This window comes from Zingiber officinale, chromosome 8B (assembly GCF_018446385.1).
Source record: "Zingiber officinale cultivar Zhangliang chromosome 8B, Zo_v1.1, whole genome shotgun sequence".
Taxonomy (NCBI): Eukaryota; Viridiplantae; Streptophyta; class Magnoliopsida; order Zingiberales; family Zingiberaceae; genus Zingiber; species Zingiber officinale.
The window spans coordinates 97,240,969-97,265,315 of NC_056001.1; the positions used below are offsets into that span (position 1 = coordinate 97,240,969).

At 36.8% G+C, this 24,347-nt stretch overlaps 1 protein-coding gene and 1 non-coding gene across 2 annotated transcripts; one reads left to right on the forward strand and one right to left on the reverse strand.

Annotated features, from left to right (window-relative positions):
* The first annotated feature begins 2,119 nt into the window (after positions 1 to 2,119).
* On the forward strand, positions 2,120 to 2,193 carry TRNAW-CCA. Its single transcript has one exon. It is a non-coding gene; the product is annotated as a tRNA-Trp (tRNA).
* Positions 2,194 to 14,795: 12,602 nt separating this feature from the next.
* Positions 14,796 to 18,276, reverse strand: LOC122014339 (probable pterin-4-alpha-carbinolamine dehydratase, chloroplastic). Its single transcript, XM_042570551.1, has 3 exons — positions 17,895 to 18,276; positions 17,523 to 17,718; positions 14,796 to 15,285 (listed from the first exon to the last, which is right to left on the reverse strand). The coding sequence occupies exons 1-3, from the start codon at positions 18,246 to 18,248 to the stop codon at positions 15,194 to 15,196; spliced, it is 642 nt and encodes a 213-aa protein (XP_042426485.1). The 5' UTR covers positions 18,249 to 18,276; the 3' UTR covers positions 14,796 to 15,193.
* Between the last annotated feature and the right edge of the window lie 6,071 nt (positions 18,277 to 24,347).

Here is a 24,347-nt window from a genome sequence, read left to right on the forward strand (position 1 = left end):
GGCGCCTGGAGCAGGTCCGAGCACCCCTAGCGGTGCACCTTATCTGTTTCACAATGGCTCTTCAATGGCTGAGGATAATATTTTACCCTTGCTTGGGTGCCTAGATTGGTTCGGGTGCTTGGATTGGTGCTGACGTGGACTCTGAGAGTTATTGCAATAGTCCAAAGAGGCACCTGCGGTGTACCAGGCTAGTCTAGGCGCCCAGACTAGTCTGGATGCCTAGAGTTTGGGTGCCTGGACTTCATCCAAGTGCCTATACAAGTCAACTTCATGTTGACTTGTGCTTGGGTAATTCTTTGACCATCCAGAGTTGAGCTCACCTGAACTCAACTCCGACCTTCTCCTTGAGCAGTCTTCCGCTCCAGCTTCTCATCCCTCGGAAGCACCGCACGTGTCATTCTCATCTGCCGGTGTACTCTTCCGCGGCACCTCGTCCCTCAGATAAATCGAACCTATCGACTCGCTTCTCATGTCATCATTCTCGCTAGCTGCGTCTTTCACTCTACTTCTTATGTTCCAAAGTCCTTGCATATTTACACACAAGGCATCAAATACGTAGAGTCTAACTTAACTCAGTTGATCACATCAAAACCAACCTGAGGTACTAACAATCTCCCTTTTTTAATGTGCATCAACAAAGTTAAGTTAGGGTTAAGCCAAAATAAAATAATTTAAACAAGAAATTTGCATTTATAACATATAATAAATTTGTAATAAATTCAAGAGAAATAACAATTAACAAATTCAAGGAAATATAAAAATTTTTATATCTCCTTTTTGATCACAACAAAAATAATGTTAAAGAAATTATGACAAATAGTTAGAAAAAATTGGAAATTTTTCTAGGGGGTACAAAATAGAATTTTTAGGTATTTATCTTTATAACAAAATTATTTTTTAATAGATATTTTTATCTAATTAACCCAAAGATTTTTGAAAAATAACTTGAAAATTATTTTAAATTATCAAAAAATCTTGAATTTTTTTTTCAATTACAATCATATGCATTTGAATTCATGATAAAAATTTCATACAGAGAATATTTTTACTCTATCCATAACAAATATTTTAAATAGATAAAGTTATTTTAAAAAATTAAATATTTAAACATAGTTTTCAAATCCTAAAAATATAACTAATTTTTCTAGACATTCAAAATACAATGGTTATTAGTAAAAAAAATCAAATTTTTCAAAATTCATCTCTGAAACATTTTAAACTTTAAATTACATATTTTGATCAAAAATTTATAAAAAAATTATATAATCATCAAAAAATCTCAAAATTTTTTATTCTCATGGTTAATTCATTTGTGCATTGTAGGAAAAAAAATTCAATAGAAAATATGAACAATAGGTATATTAACTAATTAATTTAAAATTTCAAGCATGAATAAAAATTAATTTTATTCAAGTTCAACATGATTTAGGAACCTAAAATAAGTTCCTATTGTCTGAATTCATTAGAAATTTTCATAGAAATATATAAACATAGTTTTCAAATCCTAAAAATATAACTAATTTTTCTAGACATTCAAAATACAACGGTTATTAGTAAAAAAAAAAATCAGATTTTTCAAAATTCATCTCTAAAACATTTTGAACTTTAAATTACATATTTTGATCAAAAATTTATAAAAAAATTATATAATCATCAAAAAATCTCAAAATTTTTTATTCTCATGGTTAATTCATTTGTGCATCGTAGGAGAAAAATTCAATAGAAAATATGAACAATAGGTATATTAACTAATTAATTTAAAATTTCAAGCATGTATAAAAATTAATTTTATTCAAGTTCAACATGATTTAGGAACTTAAAATAAGTTCCTACTGACTAAATTCATCAGAAATTTTCATAGAAATATTTCTAGGAATTTTTCTAAATTGACCTTTGTGAAATCTAAAATATCAATTTATACCTTCAAATTTTCTAAAATTCTGAACATTTGAACATGCATAATTCTTTTTCAATATTTATATTTGCTCTTTAACGAGGATTAATTGAGAACGATTCAAATTGTACATAATTTTCCATTTTTTATACTATATGTATGCAAGATGCATTGGGGTAGATTTCTTTACAGTATAGTTGTATCCCCTGTCATAAACATAAGAAAGCGCTCTTAGTTCAGTTCGGTAGAACGCGGGTCTCCAAAACCCGATGTCATGGGTTCAAATCCTACAGAGCGTGAATAAGCACTAGAAATTTCTCAAAGCGAATTAGCTAAACAACTAATCAATTGATTTCAAATGCTAAGGATGAAAAACAAATCTAAAATGGAAGACTAACAAACAAGAATTTGGGGGTTTGAGTTATGATAAAGGGAGGTTCTAGGAGTTTTGGTTTCTTTGTAAGATCTCTTGAATGTATATGGTTTACCAATTCTTATTTCTCAATTGTCTAAGAATTGTAGAAGGTTGTCGGTTCTCTCTTGCAATAGATCATCGGCTGAGGACTGAAATTGTACCTAAATGTAATCAATTAGATATGAACCTACGTTGTCCTTACACAGGATTGCACCTATTACTATGCTTCCCTCGGATATCAACATAGAAGTTCATAGCTTCTTAACCCATAAAGATACAAGGATTGAATCATAAAATATATCCTACCCTCTTGAATATTCTCATTTCCCCTTCAAGATTATCCCTCAAACGTCCTTACACGGGCTTGCACCTGTCACGTGGATCCCTCGAAAAATCGAGTGAGGGTTTATCCCTACAAAGTCTATAAGATATCCAAACGATCAATCAAGAATGAGAATTAAGCCCTAATCACAATTAATCATTCAAGATCCAATCGATACAAACTAGGCAACATCATAGAAAACAAGAAATGGCAAATTCACAAGAGTTTACATCAATTTATCTCACAAATACTCCCTCTATCCTAGAACAACAAGATCTACTCCATAAAACGAAGGAAGAAGACCAAAGATAAGAAGATTACAAGCATTCTTCAATCCCAATCCAAGAAGAGGAAAGAAATAAAACTTATCTACAATATAGCTCCATCTTCGGATCCAATCCTCGCTTCCGGAGTCGAATTCACCAAGATCTCCCTTTAGATCGGCCAAAAAGCCTCCCAAGAATGGGAGGAATCCACCAAATCTTGCTTTCTCCCAAAAGGGAGAAGATCCCCTTTCAAATCTCCAAGGAAGCCTTAAATAGAGGGAAGCTTTTGGGCGCCACACGGCCCCGAGGCATGGCCATGTGAGGTTCACACGGCCAGAGCCTTTCCCCTCTCTGCCATCTATACACGACTGTGTGTGGTACACGGCCGTGGACAACTCTCTTCAAGACCTCCAAGCACGGCCGTGTAGATCCACATGGCCTGGACTGCCCCAGCTTCTGGAAACTTGGCACGGCCGTGTGGTGCACACGGCCATAACACTTTTATGCTCTGGAAACCCTGCACGACCATGTGGTGCACACGGCCAGGGCCTTCTTAGTCTCTGGAAACCTTACACGGCCATGTAGATCCACACGGCCATGTAAGGATTGAACTCTGGTTTGCTTCAAAACTTGACACGGCCGTGTGAGGTTCACATGGCCTGGACTTCTTCCTTTGCTGTTGCTGTCACACAGCCTCTGAACTCCACATGGCCAGAGCTTCCTACCAATGCAGGGTCGTGTATGGTACACGGCCGGGTGCTTTCTCGCTTGCTTAGCTCATAAGTTTTATCCAAGAATGCAGAATCTTCACCGAATTCGACTCTTGTGTACAGAAAATGCACAAAAGCAGATCTTCGAACAAAAAGAGTAAATATGCTAAAAGGAAAACTGGAAGTACAAAAATGCATAGATCAAGCATGCTCAAAATATATAAATGTGCGTCAAAACATGCATAAAAGTATATAAAATCTACGCACATGACACCCCCAGACTTAAACCTTTGCTTGTCCTCAAGCAAAATGCTGCAATCTAAATTCATATGTTCTACAACACATTCATAAACCCTAATGTACTTTCCTAACTCTATCAAAGAGTTTCAATAACAAGCTTAATCATGGAAACAAATCAAGTATGGCTCAAGCTTAAGCATCCTGTGCACAGTGTAAAAGTAACTCAAAACCCTTCAAGTTTCAATCTATGTCCTAGTCAAGTCGTCATCAAATTTGAATTCCTAATGTTTCCGGTGAGAGACAAGTAACCAGTGATAGGCACTTACTTGCCACTCACTTGGTTCATATTTCCCAATCAACCCAAGGTCTCAAAAGTGTGCTCAATCTCAAGAGAAACTAAGTAGTCATTTCCCCAGTAACCTAATTCGGTCTCAAAGGGGTGACTTGCTAGATTCCACTCACAACAACTATTTTTTAATATCCCATATTCACTTCTTTTTTCAATTTTATTTTTCATAAGCATTTGCATTGTGCAAATCTTATTTCACAAGTGTACTTTTAGCACAAATGTTGGGATATTTTGATTTTTCCAAATGAGCTTTCATGAGTTGAGTCTCATCCAATAACCAAAATGAAGTTTAAAAAATCACCATGGAAACCAAGTACTAAGCAAACAAGATGAATCATGACTATTTCAATGATATCAACCATTCAAGCATCAAGTCAAAGTATAGTGAAAATAAGATTCTTAAGGTCAAGCCAAGACTAAAGCTCATCTCCATATGATTCTTAGCTTATTTCATGCTATCCAAGATAGAGAAAAGAGGTACATAAAGCTTACTACTAGCATCATTTACAACATCATGAACCTAGATAATGAACGTGCTAACATTTTATCTTGAAGACAAGAAAGCATATAAGTGAAATTTTGATGCTCTCAAGATGTTTGCCAAAATTATTTCAAAAATAAAAACAAAAACTCAAGCAAGACAAAAAACTACACATGCAGAAAACAAAAAGAAATCAGGTTTGACACCCCCCTGGACTCAAACTTTTCATCGTCCCGATGAAATCAATATGGTGGAGGTGGAGGAGGTGGACGAGGAAAAGGGTGTCTACGATGTGGCTGACCAACGGGAAAACTCGGAAAACCAGGAGTTTCGCTTAGGGTTACATTATACCTTAAACAAAGCATCAACTTGTTAGCTAGTGACACTCATGCTCTGCATAAAGTCTCTCATTCTAGCTTGATCAGTATCATAATCTTGGACAAATTCGGCCACTTGACCCTGAAAATTCCTTCTGAACTGAAAGTGCTCTTGTACTTCTCTAAACTGATTATCTGATAAAGAGAAACAACCTTCCAAAATTCTTCATTGGGCATCATGCTTCTCGTGGAGCGATTCTAGAGAAGTGCGGAAATCAGAAAAATCAAATCTGGAGGAACCCGTACCATAAGCAAAAGAATGCCTAGCAGGATCCGGATGTCCGGAAGGCTACGGGTATCCAGATGTCGAGGGTTCAATGTGTGTCTCTGTGTCTCCGGATATAGAGGGAACATATTCGGGATCGATATCGGTGATTACCCAATTAGCAGGGTTACGAATAGACGTTCGTCCAGGACAAGAAAGAGGTAGAGGAAAACCATTCCTCCTAGGAAATGCAAACTCATTCTCATCCCGAACAATCATTTTCATGGCAAGACATGCATCAATGTCTATCATGTCATTGACATGAATTATTTCCAACCCATCCAAATCAAGATCTAAATTGTAAGCTATTCGGGTAATCAAACCACCAAAGACAATTGATCCCGATGATGCCCTTGCGGCTCTTAACAAGGTTTGTACAAAATGAAAACCAGAATCGAAATCAACCTTATTAAGCATGGCACATAAAGCATAAAGCTCTATCTTTTTAACTACCCCATCACTCTCTCCCCTACCAAAAATAGTTTTGCTCATAATTCTATGTAGGTACCTAAAAATGGGGTTTTGCATATGAGAAGTCTTAGCTCTCGAAGGCTCATAAGGTTGATCTAATCCAGTTAATGCATTCCAAAAGTGATTCCAATTAAACCTTGAATCAAACCTACGAGCACTACCGGTAGACAATCCAAAACAAGAATTAAAATCACTAAATGTCCATTGAAATTCTTGATTCATCAATCTAAATGAAAATTTTCCAATATAATCATCCTCGTTAGTAAAATGGATATCTAATGAACTTAAGAACTCCAAAACAAGACGCGGATATGTAGGCAAATATGTATACATAATATCACCCCACTCTAAAAACCCAATCAACAAATCTACATCTTCCCTGATTCCAAGCATATCAAGAACAGTTGGGTCCATATACCGAGTACACACAATCTTTCTATTGACAAGAATTGTAAATCTAGTAATTTGATCATCATTTCTAAATACAATATTGAATTCATTGTCATTACCTTCGTTGCGTAATGTCCTCTTTCCTTTGCCCTTAATCGGTTGTTTTCCTTTATCCCTAGATGGTTCCTTCTCTTTATCTCCACTGGATCCACTACCTCCTTTACGCAGTTTCTTCAAAAGATTGGACATCTTGTTGAGTTAAGATGAGGGAAGGGGCTATTTAGGGTTAGAGAAGTAAGATCTCAAAGAAACAAATTTTTGAAGAACAAGATCTGAGGTTAGGAGAACAAAGATCTTGAGTGTTGGAGAGGAAAAGAATCTGGATCTAAGAGAGTTTGAGGAAAAGGTTGAAGTAAAGAGGGATTTTAAAGGGATTGAGAGAAAAGAAGATGTTTTAAGAGAGGTGGGTGTATGCAAGACACGGCCAAAACCTGGTCGTGTAAGGAGAACACGGCTTCTTAAGAGCTTCTCCACACGGGTTGTGTAGATCTACACGGCCTCTCCCTTTTCCTCCTCGGCTTTACTCACACGGCCGTGTCTGGGACATGGCCTTCTGAGTTCTCTTCTCTGGATTTGGTGCACGGCCGTGTTCAGTACACGGCCGATGCAAGCTTTTGCTCTGATTTCTCCACACGGCCGTGTCTGGAACACGGCCAAAGAACTCTCCTTATCTGGATTTTTTGCACGGCCGTTTCTGGTACACAGCTATGCTCCTTTCCTTCCCTGCAGACTTCAAACAGCCGTGTCTGGTAGACACGGCCAGATCCTTTCCCTTCTCTACATCCTTTGCCTGGTCGTGTGCAGTACACGACCATGCCTTGTTTTACTCCATTTGATGTTTACTCTCCTAATCCACTTCTCCAATACTTCCATGCCCATGAAGAAGTTATGGACAGCTCATGGAAGTAGATTTCAACCTGAAAACAAAACTAAAACATAGTGAAAACAAACTAAAACATAACAACGAATTTATACTAACTAAAAGAATCAATCTGGAGGACGAGGTTCGGAAAAATACAACCTTTGTACCTCTTCTACTTCCATACCATGAATATATTTTTTCAAGCGTTGACCATTTACCTTAATTATCCCAAGCTCTTTTTTCCAAATATTTACAGCCCCAAAAGGATAAACCTTCTTTACCTCAAATGGACCCGTCCATCTTGACTTAAGCTTTTCTGGAAAAAGCTTTAATTTTGAGTTGAACAATAAAACTAAATCTCCTACATTAAAATATTTACGAAGGATGTGCTGATCATGCCATTTCTTCGTCCTTTCCTTGTAAGATTTAGCATGCTCATATGCATCTATCCTTAATTCATCAAGCTCATTTAACTGAAGCTTCCTTTTCTCTCCTGTTTCCTTTAAATCCATGTTCAAATTTGCAATTGCCCAATAAGCCTTATGTTCTAGCTCAATTGGAAGATGGCAAGGCTTTCCATAAACCAACCGGAATGGAGTCATTCCAATGGGAGTTTTATAAGCAGTACGATATGCCCATAAAGCATCATCTAATTTTAGTGCCCAATCCTTTCTGGAGGTGGATACGGTCTTCTCTAATATGGATTTAATCTCCCGATTAGATATCTCTGCTTGACCATTAGTTTGAGGATGATAAGGTGTTGCTACTTTATGCTTCACTCCATATTTTCTGAGTAAATTTTCAAACTGTTTTTCTATGAAGTGCGATCCTCCATCACTAATGACCGCCTTAGGCACCCCAAATCTTGGAAAGATTATACTCCTAAATAATTTAATAACTGTTTTCGCATCGCTCGTAGAAGATACCACAGCTTCTACCCATTTGGACACATAATCCACCGCCACAAGAATAAACCTATTCCCATATGAAAGAGGGAAAGGTCCCATGAAATATATTCCCCATACATCAAATAGCTCAACCTAAAGAATGTAATTCAATATCGTTTCATTCCTCTTAGTTATATTCCCAGTTCTCTGACACTGATCACAAGACTGAACAAACATCTTAGCATCTTTGAATAAGGTTGGCCAATAAAATCCTGCTTGAAGAATTTTTGTAATCGTTTTTGAACTACCCAAATGTCCTCCATAAGATGAAGAATGACAATGAAACAAGATATCTCTAACTTCTTCTTCAGGCACACATCTTCGATAAATCACATCATTACACTTCTTGTATAGGAGAGGTTCATCCCAAACATAATTCTTAACTTCTGAAAAAAACTTTTTCTTTTGTTGATAAGAGAAATTCGGGGGTAACACTCCACTTGCAAGGAAATTTACAAAATCTGCATACCAAGGTGTTTTAACACTTGATAAAGCTAATAAGTGTTCATCCGGAAAAATGTCATCAATAGGTAAATCAAAATCTACTTCTTTTTCTGAACTTTGAGATATTCTGGATAAATGATCAGCTACTACATTTTCAGCTCCTTTCTTATCCCTAATCTCAAGGTTGAATTCTTGTAGTAATAAAATTCATCTGATGAGCCTAGGTTTAGCATCTTTCTTTCCCAGTGAATACCGGATAGCCGCATGATCAGTATATACAATTACTTTTGAACCCACTAGATAAGATCTAAATTTATCAATAGTGAATACCACCGCTAGGAGTTCTTTCTCTGTAGTAGAATAGTTTACTTGGGCTGCATTAAGTGTTTTACTTGCATAATGGATTGCATGTAAAACCTTATTCCTTCTTTGTCCTAAGACTGCTCCTACAGCAAAGTCACTAGCATCACACATTATTTCAAAAGGAAGATCCCAATCTGGGGCTTGAATAACTGGAGCTGTTGTAAGAGCACTCTTTATTTTGTTGAAAGCTTCAGTGCATTCACTATCAAAACAAAACTGAACATCTTTAATCAATAGATTAGTTAATGGCTTGGAGATCCTTGAGAAGTCCTTAATAAAACGTCTATAAAAACCAGCATGCCCTAAAAAACTCCTAACTCCTTTTACATTAATGGGTGGGGGTAACTTCTCTATCACTTCCACTTTTGCTTGATCTACTTCAATACCACGCTCTAAAATTTTATGCCCCAAAACTATTCCTTCTTTGACCATGAAATGACATTTTTCCAAGTTTAATACTAGATTTGTATCTTCGCATCTTTGAAGAACAGTAGAAAGGTTTGACAAACAAGAATCAAAGTCATTTCCGTAAACTGAGAAATCATCCATGAATACTTCCATAATTTTTTCTATTAAATCTGAAAAAATTGCCATCATACATCTCTGAAAAGTGGCTGAAGCATTACAAATCCCAAACGGCATCCGACGATAAGCAAAAGTGACATATGGACAAGTAAAAGTAGTCTTCTCCTAGTCTTGAGGATGAATTGGAATTTGGAAAAATCCTGAATATCCATCCAAGTAACAAAAGTATGAGTGTTTAGCTAATCTTTCAGACATTTCATCAATAAATGGTAGAGGGAAATGATCATTCCTAGTTTCTTTATTCAACTTCCGATAATCAATACACATTCGCCACCCTGTCACTGTACGTGTTGAAATTAGTTTATCATCTTCATTCTTGATAACAGTCATTCCCTCTTTCTTTGGAACCACATTAACTGGACTTACCCATTCACTATCCGAAATTGGGTAAATGATCCCTGCATCAAGAAGTTTAAGTACTTCCTTCTTTACCACCTCTTTTAAGTTTGGATTTAATCTCCTTTGATGCTCAATTGAATTCTTGTACCCCTCTTCAAGTAAGATTCTGTGCATACAGAGAGAAGGATTAATCCCTTTTATATCATCAATCGTATACCCAATTGCCTTTCTATGCAGCTTTAATTCCTCTATCAGTCTCTTTGTTTCAGATTCATTTAGATGAGCATTAATTATAACTGGATAAGTAGAATTTGGCCCAAGAAACTCATATTTGAGATTTGGTGTTAATGGTTTAAGTTCAAGTTGAGGTGGCACTATTTTTGGTAAAGCTGGCTCTTGTTCTATCAACTTAATCTCCTCTTTAACCAATCTCTCTTCTAAATACTCTTCATTTTCTGAAAACAAACCTTCCTCTCTATAATCACAAAGACATTCCTCTTTTTCTGTTGAATGTGCGTCAAAACATGCTAACAAGTGCGGAGGGATGTGAGTGATGTAGATGGGATCTATCCCTTCTATATGACGGGAGAGACATCATGATTCTTGATAAAGTGAGACCACTAAGTGCATGACCATGCCCAAATGAGTCAATATGAGATATTGAGCTCATTTGTTTAGAGTGAGTCTACCTGGAGTTCAAGATATAAATTAATTAGAGGATGACACGTTCTATGCCTCATTTGATCAATTTAGATGTCAAGGATAGAAGGACATTGTCACATATTGTGAGAGTCACAATTAATAGTCACAAAGGTGATGTTGGATCTCAACATTCTTGTAACTTGGGTAGTAATGATGTGTTGCTAGATACCGCTCATTACTTATGCTTCTAAATGGGTTTAGGAGCATTGCCAACGTTACAAGAATATATAGGGTCACACACAAAGGGCAATTAGATGGAGAATAGGTTCATATGATGAACCAAATTGGATTAAGAGTAATTCAAATTAGACTAATTGAGTTGGACTCAATTTGATTCATGTGTTGAATGAGTCTAATTTAGATTATGACTCATTAAATCAATTTAATTCAATGAATAGAGATTCATTAAATCAAATTAACTTGAATCAATGGTTAGATTTGATCAACCATGGGAGATAAATGAGTCAAGTTTGACTTGACTTGAGAGGGAAGATGAAGGGTCAAGTTTGACTTGACCAATTTCCACCTCATTGTGACTTAGCATAGGGCTGGCCAATGATGATGGTTCACATCATCAAGGCTACATCAAGTGTGTGCCACCTCATGAGGGAGACCAAGAGTCATGACTCTTGGTATTACATGGAGGTATAAAACCTCTAGAATAGTGGTCGGCCACTTTATGGTGAATTGAAGCAATTGTGTGCTCATTGAAGTCTTCTTCTTCCTCCTCTCATTCTCTTGTTCTCTCCCTCTACTCCATTGCCGAGCCATCCAAGAGTGCTAGCACACTCTAAGTGGTTCTTCTCCACCTTTTGTCCGTGTGGATACTTGTAGAGGAGTGTTCACTTGACACTCTACGAGATCCGGCAACTTTTGGACGAGCGGGATAAGCGAAGGGCTTCGCTACATATGTATACTCCCTTTTCATGTAGATCTAAGGTAGATCTAGTGTATAAACATGTACATGATTTAATTTTAAATATATCTTCGCACGGATCCGTGGCTAGCTTCGGGTTTCCGCAACGCAAAAAGCAATTTTTGCGGCCCAAAATGCTAACACAGATATCAGGCCCCACGGACCTATTTGAACTTCCCACCAGTTATCGGGTCCCATAGACCTAGTTGGATTTCATCTTGGTGCTAGGTTCTTCAGACCAATCAACTCCTGCACTCTTGGTAAAAAGGTTAGACAAATAGTACATCTAACTTTAACATATTTGTCATACATCAAAATCATATTATTAGTGCAATCTGCACCAACACGAAGGGCCCTATTGATAAGGGTATCCCGTTACCGAACATTTAGAGCATTACCTTGAAAAGAGAAGTAACTCTCTGCATGGAAGTAGGGAATTAGACATAATTATTATTTCTATTTCTATATTAATGAGTGCTAGTGTGTTCTTGTGATTTATGATCGAGGGACCCTAGTGACAGGGATATCCCGTTACCGGACTTCATAGGAATCACTTCCCTTCAGTAGCATAGAATATGAATCTAACTTCCTCAAGAGCATAGGAATAGAGGGTAGGCGATAGGTGATCCATGCTACATCGATTTACGTCACAATGAAACCGAACCCCTAGAACGTTTTCCAAGCCAAGTTTCTCAACACCCTTTCTCTTTCTCTTCTTCTTCTCACTTTACTTCTCTTCTCTTAGTGCATAACTCTCAACCCTCGATTGTTTAGCTAATTAGTCGTGAGTAATTACTAATGCTTATAACCAGTCCTTGTGGGATCGATAATTTTTTATTATTTAACAATACTCGTGCACTTCTGAGCTCACATTAAGGACTAGGCAAAGTCTTGCCGGCTCGAGGACATTAAGCGAAATCTAAGGGTCGAAGACTCTAAGTGAAAGTCCTCAAGGTCGCAGACATCAGGCAAAAAACTGGACAGGTCAGGGATCGAACGTCTAGTGGAACGTCCTGATGTCTCGAACGCTAAGCAAAAGTCCAAAAAGTTTGGACGACCTATTTGACAAAAGATAAATTCTCCTGAGAGGAGTAGGTGAGGGTGTGTTCCCCGAAGAGGGAATAGTAGATGTTAGTCTAACCTAAAGTTTCAGTGAAACTCAAAGTCAGGATCGGACAGCCCGGAGGCTGTCAAAATTATTCTTTATATATATACTGTTGCCTGGATTAACTCTTTTATGTAAAAAGACAAAAGCTAGAAAAAGGTGGTCCGAGCACACGGAAGGGCTCCGAGTGCCCAGAGTTGCTCCAGGCTCTTGGGTAAGCTTCGATGAGGGAGCACCCTGTGCGGGTGTGTAGCTAGGCACCTGAGCGGTTTGGGCACCCAGAGTTGCTCCAAGTGCCCGAACAAGTGAAATCTTATCGGCACGCTGAGTTTGAGCATAATGACTAACCGACCCACGTCAGGGATCCAAGCGCGCGGAGGGGGTCCGGGCGCTCAGACGTGGATAAACTTCCAAGATGAAGTTTCAACAAGAGCTCCTCATGTCAGCACAATCCAGGTGCCCGAGAGGGGATCAAGGCACCTGGAAAGGGTTATAAAACGAGGCTTCGACTAGTAGCTCAAATACAACAATCTGAGAACGACTTTCTCTCTTGCGCACTACTCCAGAAATGACTGTACATGTTGAAATGCTACTCCGACGATCGAAGACACGATTCTTCAAATATGTAGTCCTCGATACATTTTAATTATTAATGTTCTTTCAATATTATAAATCTCTACTTGTACTTATTCGAATTGATAGTGATTGTCAATGAAAGCGATCGACGATCATAGGCCTTGGAATAGGAGTCACCACAGACTCCGAACCAAGTAAAACTTGGTCGTATTAGCATTGATTGTTTTTCTTCTCTATCTTTACTCCGTTGCGTTTGTTTCTCCGAGTTTTAAACGAACATGAAAGCTACAAGCGCTATTCACCCTCCTCTCTCTAGCGCTTTCGATCCTACCTACACTTTTGACAATATTGTAAACATGTTGACAAAAAAAGTTACTGCAAAGAAGTTCAAGAATTACTTGAACTTGATCAATTTCTTTAATTGTTAGATGAGATGCATCCCAACTTAGTGTCTCAGGTGGAGTTCTCATATGTGCATTTTTCTCTTAAGGGGCAAAGATATTCGTCAAGATAGAGATTGTTGGAGTATATGACTCATGCAATAGCCTTTGGCACGACCATGGTGGGAAACACGACCAGGCCATGTCAGCTGCTGGAAAGCCCATGGTCGTTAGAACACGACCGTGTCATATGACATGTCCAAGCCATTTTACATTCTGAGCTATAGTTGGGGATGCAAATAGTATAGGGGTATTTGCATCTTAATACTCCTATATAGTTAGGGCTGTATAAATACATATGATGTAATCCTAATTGATTATTGTAATGGAGAACACTTTGGTTGTTGCTTCTGTGAAGTAAGCATATTGCTGAAGCACATTAAATCTTTACGTTATTTTCTCTCTTCTCTTGTTTTTATTTTTTGATTTCTTCACAATCATTACTGTGGCCATAATAATAGAGAATACCTAGGAGTGTAAGATAACTCTCTTAAACGAACTCATAACTTCGAGAGAAGGGTGCCACCTCACAAAGAGGGGTCGTAGTGACTTGGGCCGAGTGACTTGCTTGCCAAAAACACAGTTCTATGCAAAGTCATAAGACCATGGGGGTTAACACCTACCAAGATAAAGCAGTTGATGACTTGATGGCAAGAGACCCAACAATCGACTCCTTGAACAACGACCAAAATTATAATGGTCCTAATATAGTGAACTTCCTTGTCAGGTAAGTTTCAACACACACGAAAGAGATCAACGTGCATGAAAGATAGTTCGGATCCTCTGTCCCGAACTTTCTCTGTCCCCATGTCCCACTGTCGATCGGACGGTTCAGATTGCATCTCAAGGATGCATGACATCTTTAAGATGTGTGTAATATTCTTGTGATATGCAATGCATCCTTGAAATATAATCTGGACCGTCCGATCGACAGTGGGACATGGGGACAGAGAAAATTCAGGACAGAGGATCCGAACTGCACGAAAGACAACCTCCTTGACCTCTTTCAACTTTCACATTCAATTTCCTATTGGACTTTTATCTTTGCTAACACCTATTGAGTTTTCCACTTGTTAGGCTTCTTATCTACTAACTCCATGTTATTGTTCTCTAATGTCAAATATCTAATTCATCTGGATTTGGCAAGCATTCAATTAGTTTTGACCTACTTGCCATGCTTAATCTTACTTCAATCATATTGCCCTCAATATAATTCACATTAATATAATATTTGATATCAAAACACAACCTTTAATCTCAGAGTACCCAACAGCGCTTGATCGTACCAACAGATTAATTAAGCCACACAGAGAAGATCTATCCAAACAAAAAGTACTACATAAAAAATTGTCAAACACCATTAACATTGAACAAACGTCCCTACCTATTTTTTCCTGAATGAGGAAGCAATTAAACCAATAGTCTTGCCATTATGTTCAGTGTTCATCCATCATGAATTACACAAAACCAGTAACCTTACTGGACAATAACGAGATAACTGCTGTAGTCTGCTTTGAAAAAACAATCACAAAACTGAAGCATTTCAGGTAATAAATGCAATATCATAGAAGTACCTAAGAATTAGAATAATAAGAAATCACTTGCATAACTGATTACTGAAGTCAGAAATATTGATTTCAACTCTCCACAGTATACAGCAATATATACTTGTGATCATGCCCAGATTCTCTTCTTAGGAAGTAGATCAGATGTCTCAATCAGATCTATTTTAGCAGCCAAAATGAAGTCATTTGTAGTCAATCCACCTGTAATAGAACGAGGAAAATTTAAAAAATAAATAAATAGAAAGAGGCTAACAAAGCAATGCTGAAACTAAAAATGAAACTTTTGAATGCTTATATCGAAATTAGATAAAAAAAAATTGGGAAAACAACATTTTAGAATAGCTAAAGCAAGAGAGAAGAAGACAAAAATTTTACCCAAATAAGATATATTAAAGATTAATACAATATGATACTAGTAAATAACGAGGAAATAAAAGAGTGATAGAAGAGGTATTTTCATCAACAATTGAATGAAGGTTTAGGTGAGCAACTTAACTTAAGTAATTTAAGTAGATCAAATGAGTATAAAAATTTAAATATTTATCGTAGAATTCAAGCTTTATAAATATAACAAGTTTTAAATAGAATACAAAATGAAAAAGTAGTTGGACCAGATGATATTCCGATAGAAGTATGAAAGTGCATAGAAGTCAAGATATTGAATGACTTACAAAATTATTTAATCTGATATTGAAAATGAAAAAAAATAGTTAATCAATGGAGGATAAAGTACTATATAAGAATAAAGGATATATACAAAATTATGCAAATTATAGGGATATTAAACTAATGAGTCATACCATGAAACTTTGAGAAATAATAATAAAAAAAGATTAAGGAAGGAGACCATGACGGAAAATCAATTTGGATTCATGCTTGGAAGGTCAACAATTGAAGCTATACATCTTCTTATGGAATTAATTAAAAATTATCATGAACAAAAATAAGATCTACACATGGTATTCATTAACTTAGAAAATTTATGATAGGATAGATATTGAGAATTCTAGAAAAGATAGGAATTAGCGTGGAATATATTGAACTAATTAAGGATACATAAGAGAATGTAACGACAAAAGAAAATACTTCAAGTGGATCAATCAAAGCGTTTCTCGAAAAGATATAGTTACATCAAGAATTAGCTTCATATCTCTATTTTTTTACACTAATCATGGATGAACTCACTTACACATCTAAGGCAAGGTCCTGTGATGCATGTTGTTTGCAGATAATATTATTTTGTTAGATGAGACACAAGAATGAGTAAATGTTAAACTCGAATCTTGGTGGGACACTGATGTTAAAGGTTTTATAGTTACTAAAGTAAAAACATAATATATAAAATTTAAGTTTATCAATATTAGACGTAGTGAAACAATTATTAAAATAGGAGATAATAAGTTGTCAGGAACTTAGAGTTTTAACTATTTAGAATCATTTTTACAAAAGGATACAAGCATTAGAGATATCTTACATAAAATACAAAAAGGATAGTGAAAATAAAGGAGAGCATCAAGTGTTTTATGTGATCGTAAATACCTTCAAAACTTAATGAAAAGTTCTAAGAACAACGATTAGACCTATTACGTTATATGAAGTTGAATGTTGGGTTATGACTCGAGCACATCAGTAGAAAATGAGAGTTACAGATATGAGGATGTTAAGATAGATGTGTGGACATACGAGAATGGACCGGATAAGTAATGAGAATATTAAAGAGAAAGTTAAAGTTGCATCTATTAAGGAAAAACTCCGAAAGACATATTTAAGATAATATGAATATGTACTTAGATAACTAATAAATACTCTAGTTAGGCGATGTGAAACTATCACAAAGATGTTCATCAAACAAGGAAGGGCAAAAAAAAGACTTGATTAGCCACAATTAAAAAAAATATTTATTTCAATATAGGTGATGATATACTAGGGACTAGAGTCTAATGACGTAGAAGGTTTCATATAGTTGCCCACTTTATAGAATAAAGCTTGGTGGTTGTTGTTATTATTGTTGTATCCACATATCATTTTTTGGATATTTTTTCATTCACCAGAAACCTAGCGGAACAAACTTTCCTTTGTTGTTGAAAACTTGTGTAGAATCTCTCCCAACATGTGCTAATGTCATAGCCGCAAGAGTGGCAGCTCACGATAGCAAGTGACTTGACGGTTATAAGCAACCTCGTTTGCAGTCGTAGGTGGCTTCACTCATGGCGGCAGGTAGCGTCGCTCACAGTCACGTGGAAGCGAGGTTCCACGAGGCATGTTCTTCCTTCCCCTCTCCTTTCCTTAGTTTTTCCTTTCCTTTTCCCTAGTGATTTTTTTTTCTTTCACATAGGATTCATTTTCTTCTTTAATTCACACCTCGGAGTAAAAAGACTGAGCAATCAACGTGGTAGAAGTACAATGATGTATAAAAAAAATCAACCAAATTAACCCACCTATTGATGCGGTCCACAGCTCTGCCCTAACTTGGTTGGGTTGTTCCAAATGAAGATTTGGAAAACAATGCCCTGCAGCCTCTGCAACATGATAAATCCTAGTGATGAGTTCAACTCCACATCTATAATCTCTCACCTTCCATAGGCATTGGATTCTCATTCCTCCTTCACCATCCACTAACCTCCAACCAACCACCTATTAAAGTAAATAATATCGTGGGTTACAAGCAAGGAGAAAATTGTGAAAGCAAACTTCAATTTTCTTAGTGAAGTCCAAGTGTTAAATTTTCTCATAAAAATGTCGCCTTTTATTATCCAAAGATGAAATCGATACCGTCCAATTTGCAGAATCGGTGGAAGATTTCAGTTTACCTTTCTAAGAAGCCTCTCGGCATCCTCTGCAGAGATGGGCGGTTGCGAGGGTGAAATGTGCTCGCAGCTTATCTGGGCGAGAGAGAGGGCGGAGATGTTAGGGATCAGGATTCGGTGAAGTGTATCGGTGTTTCCAAGGACGTTCTCGCAGAAGTTGCTCTCCACCTCCTCCGGGAAAGGGTCTCTGGCGCCAAAGTCGCCAAGCAGATCGGGGCCCTGTGCGAGCGGGAGGAGGTGGCGGCGTCTTCTCCACCGTGGCGAAGCGTTGTAGGAGGCCGAGAAGGCGGTGTGGCGGCGGAGAATAGAGCTGGACAGCGGCGCAAGGAAAGAACAGGAAACGGACGCAGTCGCCATGAAGAAGTTATCGGATAGATTTGAAGGCAAAAGATCGTGGACATAATTTATTGGCCATAATGCCAGAGAGAGAAAAAAAAAACAAAAAAGGAATCCGCCACCGTAAGTTGTAGTTGATGAATAATTTATGGGTCATAAACTGGAACTGATGGAGGTAGGGTCTAAAATGTTTGAGTTTAAAGTCGAATTTAAATTTTATTTAATGAATATATTTATGACTCATAAGTTTAAGTTGAATTTTTATTGAATCTAAACTATATAAATTATAAATTTAAATATTTATTAAAAATTAAATTATATATTTAGAGAGAAATTATAATATTTTTATTAAAATTTATGATTTTATAATAATAAATAAATTTAATATATTTATCTATATTTTTCATAGTATAAAATTTATAAATTTAATATTAAAATTATTATTTTTTTAACTTAAAATTGATTCATGAGCTTACTAACGAACATGTTCACGAGTTAACAAGCCGAGTATTGTCTTGATTCCCATCAATCACCAGGGTAAATTAGGAAGCGCACGTGGCGATCAGTCCTGAAACCCAGCACCCTTTAATTATGCCCCCCATTTGGAAAAAAAAATTTCTACAAATACGTTGTACCTGGAGTTGGAACCGTGAATGTCTAGATGATAACCTGAATATCTTGTCACAGTACCATGACCCAAGGACAATATTATCATCAAAGAAAATTTGGACTTATGTATCGTACCAATTTTATCGACTGTCTCCGAAGAGACAAACAAATAAGTGTTTACTTACATGAAAGGTTTATAAAGGAAAGAAACATTTTATTTCTTCACAAACGCAAATCTGCGACAAATTTGGTTTTCGTCCTAGAATTGATAACGAATCCCATTTTTTTCATAGATTTACAATGAAAATTTGTTGCCAAATCTACGACGAACCCAATTTCGTTGCAAATCTATGGTGAATCTTGTTTTCGTTGTAAATTTGTGATGATTCTCATTTTCATTGCAGATTTGAAATGAAAATGTATTTGTCGCCAAATCTACGACGAATCCATTTTCCTTGTAAATTTGCGACGAAAATAAAATTCATCGCAGATTTATGATACACAGTGATTACGATAATTTGACAATGAAAGTCTTTTGTCACCAAATTTATTGCAAAAGACACATTTTTTTATTATTGATAATCTGCATTTCATCACGTATACAAATATGATATTCCAAACTTGTTTATAACAAACATAACATTCTAAACCAAATCTACAATCCATACAAGTCAAAACAACATATTCAAAATGAAACTATACAAAAATAAGTCAAAACAAACATATTAATATTCATACAAGTCATTCATACAAGTAATCATATCCAAAAACATCCAACATTTCAATCTAATCTTCTCAAAATTCAACAAGTCATCATATCTCCAAATGCAAATATCTCATACCAAACAATCTAAAAAACAATGGAGAGATAAATCAACGTTTTCCTCGACACGGATTTCCTTCTCCTTCCATTCTTCTTCTTTTCATGCATCAAAAAATAAACAAACAAAAAGTATTATTTTTAACCAGAAATAAAATCCTATAAACTAACATAAAACTTAATATTTAAAGACTTACGTTCTCCGGTGTGGATTTTCAATTTTCACCACCTTCCTTTGCCTCAATAAACTTATTCAAAATAAATTATCAGTATTAATCAAAAATATAAAAATGAAGGGTTCACAAACTCAATCAATTAACACATGTTCAAAAACACTAATTCTAAGATGAATAACATTCATACATAACAAAGTCATGAAAAATCATCACCACCATCATTGTTATCACTATCATTAGTAGACCTGGAAGAAATCTGACTTGGAACGGAGCCTAACTGAAGATGTTGCATTATGAGGTCTATTGTCGGTGCATTTCTCTCCTTTCCTCATCCCTTTGCAATAATATTATCTCCTTCAAATTGCTAACCTATTATTTGTGCCCTTACTGCTAGTAGGGTGGAAGATGTACCAGCAACTTTATGAGTTCTCATATTATTACCAATAAAGGGCTCAAATCTATCAACATCATCACTAGCTTGTGAACTCCTTTGTAATAACTATAGTTCATCATATTTCTCCTATATTGTCATGAAAAAAATTAAAATAAAATTATAATAATAATATTTCAAAAATTCATATACATAACTAATAGAATATATATTACAAATTGAGATCATAGATTAATCCAAACCTTAATTGCTTTAGACCAAGAGATTGTATAAGAGATATGAATCATTTGTGTTGGCACTACAAGTGATTCAAGTATTCTATTCTTCATATCCTAGTTTAAAACGTGACAACATTGATTGTTGGGTTGTTTGTAAAACAAAAGCACAAAAAATAAATTGATGAATGTTGGGAAGATACTACATATCAATAAGAGAAAGTTGCAAACACATTTTAGACTGAGGAATATATTATTCCAATATTACGAGATATGAGTAGAGTTAATGATAAACATGGATGCAAGTGAAATTCATGAGCATGATGATGATGATGGGATGAGCAGGACGAGGATAAGAATGACAATGACAATAACAATGAGGACTTTGATTTTCATGCTGGATAAGTTTTGTAATCTTAATATAACAAAAATATAATATTCTATTTTCATATATGATAATGTTTGATTTATGAGTAAATTTAGTTTTAATCTACAAATTTACATTATTTATAGCTCTAGTTATTTATCCTTAATTTTATATATTCTATCTATTAATACACTGTATTTTTTCTTATAGGTCATTAGAGGTGACATCTTCATATTTTTTTACACACTCTCTGATCTATTTGTAAATATGGTAACTTTTTTTCATATTCTTCATTATGCATTAAATTTTTATTTACTTTATCCTAATAATTTTGGTTGATAGTCTCAGTGTGGTGGGTATAGATAGATGGGGTACTCTGGGACAGTCTGCTTCATCACCTAGCACTGGACCTACACCCCCTTCAAGCGCAAGACTTTCCCATGCACCTTCGCTAGCACCTTCTCATTCACCATCGCTAGTACCTTCGCCAGTATCCACGCAAGTTCCTTTGGCCAAACACTCGATTGTTGAGAGGAAAGACACTAGAGAGTTTATTGTAAGGAACTAGAGCGCTAAACACGCTTATGTGCAGCGGAAACCATCTAGTTCCTTCCAGGAGATCCATACGAAGGGAAAGAAAAATATACTAAGTTTTTATAAGATTATAACCTACCTTTGGTGCATGCACACGATCTCCCGACAGCTCGGATCACACCACAATCTCACGTTCATGCCTCTACAATATCCACACGAACAAGCATTCGTTTGTCTCACAAACTCACAAAATGGAGATAGGTTGTGCTAGCAACCTAGAGAATGGATTTCGGAAAAGAGAGGAGCAGAGAAAGGAGAATGAAAAACTATCTAACAAATAAAGAGAAAATTGCTTAAGTATTTTCATCCAATGAAAACACTTAATTAGCATTAATAGCCTTAATGAGCATTTACACTCCATTAAGGACCACACTTGAAACTCCTCATTTCAAATCAATTTCAAAAATTGAATGAAATGAATCATTGAATTTTGAAATTCAATAAATTTCTCCATTAATCCTCACTTGAGTCTAACTCAAGTCTCCTCACTTGAGTCTAACTCAAGTCTAATTCACTTGAGTCTAACTCAAGTCTAATTCAATTGAGTCTTACTCAATTAATCTCATGCAATTTCAAATTCAATGAATCACATTTCATTAATTTGAATTGACTCCTTGAGTCTAGTTTGAATTGGACTTAATCCAACAATTAGATCCAATTGAGTTTAACTCAATAAGTCCAATTCAGATAAGACTTAATCCAATGATTCATCATATGAATCCATCTCCAAATCTATTTGTTCTTTGTGTGTGACTTAACAGGTTCTTGTAACATTGACAATGTGCCCAAATCAACATTTAGATACATAAGCAATGAGTGATATTTAGCAAGGTATCATTGCTACCCAAGTGACGAAAAAGTCGAGATCTGACCTAACCTGCCCGTGGCTATTATCTTGTATGACTTTGTCCCTTTATCTTTAATCTCTAGATTGATCAATGAGACATAGACTGTACCATCTTCTTATCAAGCTTTGTGTTTCTTGATCTCTAAGTAGACACACTCAATCAAATAAGCTCAATATCTCATATTGACTCATTTGCGCATGATCATGCTTTCTTGTGTCCTACTAATCAAGGGGCCCACAGATATCGCTTCCGTCATATGGAAGGGATAGATCACATATACATCACTCATATCCCTCCGCATAATTCGTTGCATACCCAGTGATCGACTTTATTGTCCACCTTGTTACAGGTGACGTTTGCCGATACCAAAGTACACAACCCCTTATGTAGAGAACCGTAGCGACTTCAAGTCTAAGGACTATTCATACCAATAGTCACATGAGAATGTTTATGACACTCATATAATGATCCATGAAACATTTTCATGGTGGGTCATTCAGTATATATTCTCTAATATATACACATGTGTCAACCTGATATCTCATATTCATGACTTGTAAGATTAAGTCATCCGTTGACCTATATGCTAGTCTCAACGCATTAATATTGTCCTTGTATATTAATGCTCGACTAGGAATGGTTAAGAGTAGTGTTCTATGTATATCTACAATATCTCACTATCAATTCAACCAATTGATATGCTGTAGATAAGAACATACTACCCAAGGACATTATTATACTTATTCAATCGGCACTGAACTGAAATAAATATAATAACCAACTTTACCTTTTATTAATAATGATATATGATACAAAATGAGCCCTTTACAATCATCTCATAATTGGTACTAGGGCTAATACTAACAGGTGACAACGGGCGTGACATGTGGCGCATCGCCACGGGCCGACATTTAATGAGGGCAATTAAAAGGCATGGGGGTGCGCTCATCCTTAATGCGCAGAGATTTGTACGATTTTCCAGAAATCAGGGTGATGTAAGCCTGATTGCGCTTACCCAAAGAAGCCCCCAGAAAAGATTTCCAAGTATGAATGCTCATTATTCCGATCGGCTTAAGGGAGCATACCAATGACCGAATGATAAGCTTCAGCAAGATAATTGGCAGAGAGCGGTCACATAGTTGACCATTGCGCCGTGTTAGCCCAATCAAAAATCAAGGAGTGACCAAGCTGATCGGATGGCACGCTTCACATACAAATGTCCAGTCAGTTGGACTTGCAACTTTCTTCGACTAGACTTGAGGAGGAGGCATGTGATGCAGTGGTTAGGAGGGGCCCTACCCCACAGAGGGTAGTTGTCATGGTAGAGGTCAAAGTCAAGGCAGTCAACTCTCAGTTATCATTGCCCGGTCGGGTGGAGATGTCCCGACCGGGGAGGAAAGGATGCCCGATCCAACCCCGCCTCTAACTCTGGCATGTCCCGAACACTTGACGCTCAATAAAGTAAGGGACGCCGGACGGAGGAGAAAACGATGTGCAGAAGTCGGTCCGAGCAAAGCAGGATTTGGCATTGGGGTAGTGGAACTTCGGCCAAGCGGCTACCCCATTCGACCTTATGGCAGGACTCTACACGGTCACATTAGATCTCCGACCGAGCGGACGAGACATAAGGAACAGCGAGGGGACCGGCCGAGCGGCCAACCCGCTCGGCCTAGAAGCATACTCTCTTTGGTATCCAGCGACATCCTTTTGGGATTTAGTGCCACCGACACCGAGCATGGATAACCAGAAGATCGTATGACGGAAGTTTTCACTATCACTTCAGAAATATGTTTGGCCTGTTAAGGTACTGTGTCAAGAACACATTACTGACAAGTCTTTTCAGGAAAACTTGGGAAAGCGTGCCCACTTTGGGGAGCGTACACGCGCACTACAGGAGCTCTATATAAAGGGGGGTCCAAGCATCGACGGAAGTACGCAATACATGCGATATTCATTGTTTGCGCTACAGTCTTCTCGTTGCTCTGCCTTATACTTCATCATCGGTGACTGACTTAAGCGTCGGAGGGTCAACGCCGGGGACCCCTTCCCTGGCTCGGCACTTACGTCATCTATGTTGCAGGTTAGAGTGGAGTCTACAGG

Coding starts and splice junctions, on each gene's coding strand:
- LOC122014339 (XM_042570551.1), bottom strand. CDS start 18,248: ATGGCGACTGCGTCCGTTTCCTGTTCTTTCCTTGCGCCGCTGTCCAGC. Junction 17,719..17,894: donor CCGAGAGGCTTCTTAGAAAG/GTAAACTGAAAT, acceptor TTACTTTAATAG/GTGGTTGGTTGGAGGTTAGT. Junction 15,286..17,522: donor GCTGTGGACCGCATCAATAG/GTGGGTTAATTT, acceptor GTTCTATTACAG/GTGGATTGACTACAAATGAC.